The sequence below is a fragment of the Diplotaxodon limnothrissa genome, linkage group LG23 (genome assembly GCF_057381915.1).
Source record: "Diplotaxodon limnothrissa isolate DT_005_m linkage group LG23, D_limnothrissa_male_GT1.1, whole genome shotgun sequence".
NCBI classification, from domain to species: Eukaryota; Metazoa; Chordata; class Actinopteri; order Cichliformes; family Cichlidae; genus Diplotaxodon; species Diplotaxodon limnothrissa.
In genome coordinates this window covers 2,833,050-2,840,532 of record NC_140617.1, presented here as the reverse complement: position 1 = coordinate 2,840,532, position 7,483 = coordinate 2,833,050, and the positions used below count along the sequence as shown (strand labels likewise).

General features: G+C 37.3%; 1 protein-coding gene across 1 annotated transcript; it reads right to left on the bottom strand.

Moving 5' to 3' along the window:
* Positions 1–398: 398 nt before the first annotated feature.
* On the bottom strand, positions 399–2,443 carry LOC146607248 (uncharacterized). The gene is made up of 7 exons (XM_085347830.1): positions 2,386–2,443; positions 2,136–2,222; positions 1,679–1,932; positions 1,384–1,512; positions 1,161–1,301; positions 546–669; positions 399–460 (listed from the first exon to the last, which is right to left on the bottom strand). The coding sequence occupies exons 2-7, from the start codon at positions 2,176–2,178 to the stop codon at positions 399–401; spliced, it is 753 nt and encodes a 250-aa protein (XP_085203956.1). The 5' UTR covers positions 2,179–2,222; positions 2,386–2,443.
* Positions 2,444–7,483: the final 5,040 nt, after the last annotated feature.

The window sequence follows — 7,483 nt, the reverse complement described above, 5'->3', positions numbered from 1 at the left end:
TCTTCAAACAAAGAGATGATGTAAATCGGATGCATGACAATGACTGAAACCTAAATAACACAATCATTAGTTCCTTAACTTCAAATATAAATGTTAATGGTGGGAACTGTAACTTTAATTTTTATATTTAAACTCGCATAACAATATTCACAAAAAATCAATAAGCCTAAGTAACAGTGAAACTTTTGGCTATGTAAAACATTTTTCAAGCATGGTTTAGCAAGTTTATTCGACATCCAGTGTCTACAAATTGCTTTTAAATAAGGCCGAAACCTGTGGCACAAGTTGCAATGCAATCATCAACATGTTTGGAAAAGACATTGTACTCGTGGAAGTGCCCAGGCACACGCAACGTTCCAAAACATGTAGAGGATATGAGGTAGTCTGCTTCGACTACTTCAACCTTCATGGTACCAGTCGGAATTTCCCACCCGACCCAAAACCTCATCAGCTGGCTGAGCTGGAATGGAGTGGCTGTAAAAATAATCAATGCATTAGAAATTAAATTAGATTCAAATTTTGAATCACAATGCAATTACACTCGCCTGTTTCAATGTAGGTCTTCAGAAATCCCACTGTTTGCATTTGGATGCTTTGTGGGTAAGGTGGATCATCATCGTCTTCATCATCGCCCTCATCTCCTGGCCAAACAATGTGGCTAAGAACAGCCTAAAATGAGATTTCAGAGACACACTTAAGAATGCAACTGCCTTAAATACAGTTTTTTTACATGTTAAATTTGCGAAGGGACTTTTTTCCGACACTTGGCATTTATATATGGTGTATTCTAGGGGGTGCTCATGATGGCACTGGATTATCTGGCAGCCTTTAAAAGAATTTTCCTCATGATGAATAAAGTATTATCAATCAATCATTTTGTCTCACTTAAAGTATAATGGTAAAAGGACTGATTCTTAATTTTCTACTCTCCCAGACCCTTCAAAGTTTTTTCTACAACAATTATCATTGTCACAATCACATTGTTATTTTCTGTACTTCCTACCAAAAATTCATACAGAGCGGGGAGCCAGGGTCAAACTGCTGATCAGTAGATGACCTGCTCTACCTCCTGAGCTACAGCCTCCCCTAAAAGCAGCATTAACTGTCATGCCATCTAGCCTTGTCACTGTAGTCGGCATATTAGAAATGCATTGAAATACCTGTGCAGTAAGAATGCTGTCTTCATGCTGGGGAAAGACCACTGAGGCTGTGTCAGGTCTTTGTTGAAGCATAGTCAACAATCCGGTGTCCTTCAGACCTTTTCTGATGTGTTTTGTCTGCCTTTTAGTTCGGCCTATCACCTAAAACAATAATTAAAAATAACCACATGACATTTGCTTAGGTGATGACAATCTAAAAATTTTTTTTAAAGGGCAATCTTACTGCATGATGGAGAAGCTGTTGGAACAGCCATCTGCGGTTTTCTGCACTAACGGGTGGCAAGTCCCAGGAAATGGCCAAATTGTTAATGTCATCCTTCTGCTGCTCAGTGAGGTGTTTATTACCATCAAGCTTATAGAGGAAAAAAAATTCCATTTTAGTATGTTGCAAATATATTGCATAAAAAATCTGCATTTTCTTGGGGGGGGGGGGGGGGGGGGGTATTTACACGTATATAAAAATAATGAGTTAATTTAAATTATGATTTCACAAAGGCTTGAAGTAAATTAGTATTCACCATGCAAATTGTAGAACGAATATCTAGGTCTGGCACATCATCGAGCTGTACAGTGACAGTGTCTCTATCAGCATGGACCAACATGTGAATAATAGCCTTGCTGAGGCCATGCAATCGTGGCCCATCGTTCAAAAATGAATGCCCAATCATTCTGCCTGCTACCACAAATAAGTCACTGTCTGCCAAAATCTGAGAAGTAGAAGGCACTAGATGGTTCTCTTGTCCCTCAAAGAGAAGGGTCATGTTGGCTGCACCTGGAGAAGAACAGTACAAGAAAAATAAAAAAGGTATAGCGTTATCTATTGACGTAAGTAGTTGATTAATGAAGTGGTCAAACATGATGCAAATACTTCAATCTTTTTTCTTTTTTCTTTTTTAAATTTCTGGAGTAAATTTCTCGATGGATTATTTTAAAAACTCATCTCACATTAATTAAGAAAAGGATATAGAAACATACCGCTATGGATGTTAAAGCCATGTTGCAACTTTAGCATTGCCATGCTGAAAAAATGTCTCTGGACCCCAGTGCCAACAGCTGTGTCACCTATTTTAAAATTGGGAAAAAGAAAAAGACAACAACAACAACACAAGTAAAGTTACAAACTGCTTTACAGCACCCTTTAATGGAAAATTCTCATTTACCAAGTTGGAATGTTAAACAGCCTTTAAAGAAAGTAACTGAATCTATGCTTCACCATAAGCATTACCTTGTAAAGAACAACGAAAAGGTCCTGCCCAATCAATCTGTGGTCTTTTGTAGAAAGCAATGATCTCTCGGCTCTGGGATGTTTGATCTTGTCGAATGTCAATGATAGCTGTGATTTTGGGGTTCTCCTCCTTTTCCTTTAAGAGATGCCTCTTAAACAAAACTGCAGCATCTTGGGGATCACTGGCCTTTTTCCACTGTTCTACTAAAAGATAAAGTACATTGTATGCAAAAATAACATTTTGTACTGTAAACCCAGTAAGCCAAAAAATTAAGGCCCAGCACACTTTCTGGTAAGCACGTCAATTTGGAATTTTAAATATACTCTGACATTTGGTATGAAAAGTACCTTCCTTATTGTTGGCTGGGATGTCAGTGTTCATCTCAGCAGCAAAATTGAGAAGTGTGTCTCTGACTTCATGTGCTGCGTGATGCAGGTCATCCACTTCACTTTACCCAAAGTGTTGCAAAAGAAAAAAAAAACATCAGTGTTTAAACCGATCGATCGATAGATGGATGCAGGAATACTGTCAATAAAAGATAAGGTCACCTAAACAATGCACTCTAAAGAAGCAAAAGTATATTGTTAAAATGCCAGGATGAACACTGATAAAAGCTCATCCATGTGGTCAACATGATCATAGAAGATGAACAGGTTAGATAAGGATGAGCCCCTGCTATGACATGATGCAAAGACAGAAGCAAGAGCAACTATAAATGTGCTACACATAGCATTTGTTTAGTGTTGTCCAACTAAAATGAACTTACCGATCACCACATGTACTGGCATGCAAGACCAAGTCATCTGGAGGATAATGATTTCCACAAACAGGACAAGAAGGCTGAAGAGGATATTGCAATTAAAAAGTGTATTTATTTTAGTCCTAGCAAAGATGAACAGTCCAAATCTAGCACAGAATGCCACAGGTAATTAGCAAATAATGAAACAGTTGAAGAAAGATCTGCTTGGAATTTTGTATTGTCCATATTACAATGTTAAATATATCTGGGAACTCACCTCCAATTGGACTTCATTCTGATGTGCCTGGTCAGTTATGCTTTCACACGCGGCTTCCTGGTAAAGGAATCTAATGTTACATTACACATTTATGGTAGCTACATGCTGCTCACGATTTGTCATTTAGAGCAAACTAGGGGATCAACGCCCCTCATGGGGACACTCCAATAGGGCATAAAGTTTTGGACTCTCCACCAATTGCTCTAAAGCAGGGGTGTCAAACTCAAATACACAGTGGGCCAAAATTCAAAACTGGAACAAAGTCGCAGGCTAACATTAATATTTATTGAAATATATTTGTTCCTCCAGATATAAGAATGAATCTTTTCTTATGGACTCAAACACGTTTTGCTAAAAAACGGAATATGAAACAAGCAAAGCTTAATACTAAACAATATATATATTAGCTGTATAATACCAGTAGGCCAACTCTAATAGTAATTTGGTATGGCTTCGCAGGGCAAATGTAATTAGGCTGCGGGACAGGTTTTGACACCTATGCTCTAAAGAAACGAAGAAGCTTCTCAGATGAGAGGTGGCACATCTTCAAGAAAACTTATAGAAGTCCAGATGTTTTCTTTGCAAACTCTTTAGACTACAATGACTGGGATAACTGAGAAACTTCACAGACATTTAGAGCAAAACTTACAACTGATTTCAGCACATACATTGACTCTGGGAATTCACCCAAAGTAGTCTTGGGTAAAGCATAATATTCTGTCCTTCCATTTTGAAAGTAGTAAAAAGAATACAACTTAAAAAGTTTTAGTTTTTAGCAAAGGTGGTAGCAATGTTTGTTTTACTGTTGAATTTGGCTTACTTGTACACAGTTTTCTACGTGACAAACAAGTAGCTGAAGAGGCATAGTCACACCACAGGTCTTGCACTGAGACTTCGGCATTTTGCTGAATTCTGCAGCATCATGTGGAAGAGGTGTAGTATCAATTTTTTCTTGGAGAGGGACAATATAAAGAGTATTTTTTCCATTGTTGGTGGCCATCTTGAGCGTCTTGGCTGTGTAGCCTTGTGTTCCCTGAGATACTAGAGAGAGATTTCTCTGTCCGCTACCACCTAGAATATGGAACAAAAACCAAATAATGCATTCGCAATACAGCAATGTTCTAAAAGTTGAGATCATAAAGTACAAATAAATCCATAACATTATGGAACACTACTCTTGTATAGCAATGTCTTTAAAAACTACCTTGTAGCAAACTATGCTTTTCATTTTTAAACAATGCTTAAAATGTTGAATGAATCACTAGACCAAAACAATATTTCATCCATAAACATATTCCGAATATTCAAGTTTTTAATTAAGTGGTGCTGTACTGTTGATCTTATACCTGTAAACAATGGAAGTGTATTGATGTGCATCTTATGCCTTTATAGCTTTTCAATCACAATGCACAAAAAAAGTGAGTTAATCGAAAAAAAAGACCATGCCTACAAATTTGAAAAATAAATAATAAAAGCCATATCAGTGTTCCATAAGTTATTCTCGGAAGAAGTGTTAGAAATGTTTTAATTAGACAAAAAAGCTTCTTGTAAAACTTATCCGGATGCTTTTGGCTCTAAGTAAATGTCTTCTATTAACTCAGACACAAAGTCGGGGAGTTAAAATGACTTACCTCCTGCTTTATACAAGAGCCATCCACCAGTTAGGGCCTTCATCTTCGGATACTCTTCATGCAGAGCTACAGTAATCTAAATTAGGGTTAAAAGAAATCAAACATTTCCTCATCATTAGTTTGTCAAATCAAATTGTAACATTTTTCAATTTTAATTTTAAAGTTTAAAATTAGATTTTTTTTTGACAAGATAAAGGCATCTAAAATTGAGAAAAGTACTTCTTCATGATCAGCATTGTCAGCTATGCTGAGAGTTCGCCTTCCAAGTCCAGCTTGAAGAAGCCGTATTTCATTCTTTGGGGTTTTTGTCGTGGAGTCAGGCAAAAGACAGAATTGCAACTGAAGGTTGCGAACTGCATGTATGACATTACTAGGAGCTGGGAAAGGCCTCTTTCCTTTGGATTGCCTTCTTTGAAACATTGCTGGAAATGACCTGTAAATAAGATTATACATTTGAGGCATTAAACACTGCGCCAAATTCTTCCAAATTAAAGCAAGACTACTCATCTGATTGGAAAAGTACTGCATTACTGTTAAGGTGAAATGTCATAATGATGTTTAAGGAGGATCCAAGAGCATAGGTAATTTGCAGAGCACGTTGTTTAAATAAAAAGATGACTTACATAAAAGAGAGTAAGAGTAAAAGCTGAACACACAATAGAGACAAATCCTGGATGCAGCATTTTACTTTTGTGCATGCCAGGTTAAAGCCTATGAATTATATTTTTAAACCAAAACCAAAGAGTAACTCAAAACCAAAAGGGTTCCTTGAATCCAGTATTCATTATATCCTTGTCAGTACAGATTTTATGTCTTCTCCAGAATACAGGGAAAAGAATATTAAAAATATGAACAACTGAAATACAAACCTAATTATCTGGGCTTCTTCTTTACTGAATATCTTTGATTACTGTTCCATAACACTCCTCCCCCCCCCCGAAAAAAAAGAAAGGAGTAGCATTACTGGCAATTTTCTTTTTCTTTTTACCTTTGCATTTCTATTTGGGTGCTCACTCTTGGGGTTTACTGAGGCACTGTCGCAGTAACTGATGTGGTTGCAGTTCTACTCCTAATATCAGACTGGGAAGTTGACAGAATTCCCACAAGATTCAGTATAGCCTTCTCTATTGCAGTCTTTGGCTCCTGTTGAAAATATATTTATATGTTATTGAACATCTGCATCTTCATTTAAACAATACCATATGGTTTCCCGATATATCCCTTTTTCCCTTATTAACCTAATATTAAAATAGTTAACAGTATAACTAATAGTCATGAGTGAGAGTTTAAAAGAACACTGAGGAAGCTTGTTAAGCCATAATTACAGTAGTAGAAGAAAACTGAAATCAGATACTTTATACACACACATATATTTGTGCTGTCAGCAGTAATCTCCTTAAAATGACATTAACCGATTTTCCGTTAGCGCAGCATAACACGTTAGCGCGGTTTGCTCGTTAATGCGTTAGCAGCTACTGAAAGTTAAGCTAGGTCCCCTAACTTTCAGTAGCTGCTGAAAGTTGTTGTATACTGTAATTACTGTAGTATTACTCTAACACAAACTCGGGGGTGACCTGGGACCAGTGCTAAGGTCAAGTCAGAGCATTTCAGTTCCAATTATTACCAAAACGACATCTCATCGGGATTACACTTAAATCCAAACACATAATTCTCCACGATGCTGATGTTTAAGCAGACAGACCGTGCCACACAGGAGACTATTTAAACACATGCAACACTAGGGCTAATGTTGAGAGCCCTTTTTAAGCTATCTTTTGGCACCGTGAAAAATTACAGTGTAGTAAACGAACATGATATTCAAAAATATATGTCTGGACAATTAGCTTGTTCCAGTAAACCATAAACTAAAGCTTACCTGCGCCGCAGAAGCGGCACCGCTGTCCTCCATCTTCAATCTGCAACCCTTCCAGGACCTGAAGGTCCGTAAAGCATCCCCCCGACAGCCAAACCCATCTGTTCTCTGATTGGATTGTTTAATTTGTGATTGACATGACATTGACCAATCAGCTTAAAGGAAGAAAAATAGGGTCAAAATTCGTACTTGTAACTTGCAGGGTTTTTTTTTCTAAGTCCACACACAAATCTTTTTCACACACGCACAAATCTTTTTCACACATACAAATCTTTTTTACGCACGCACAAATCTTTTTTACACATACAAATCTTTTTTACGCACGCACAAATCTTTTTTACACATACAAATCTTTTTTACGCACGCACAAATTTTTTTTACACATACAAATCTTTTTTACAAGTACAAATCTTTTTTACAAGTACAAAATATTTATGACCACATTTTGAGCCCATACGACTAGTGCCACTCTCCAGTGACATGCGGCGAGTGCTACGCTGTGGGCTCTTGCTGAATGAAGCTAGGACAGCCACTGATGTTTCTTCATTAGTGACAGTTTTCTTGCGTCCACATTTTG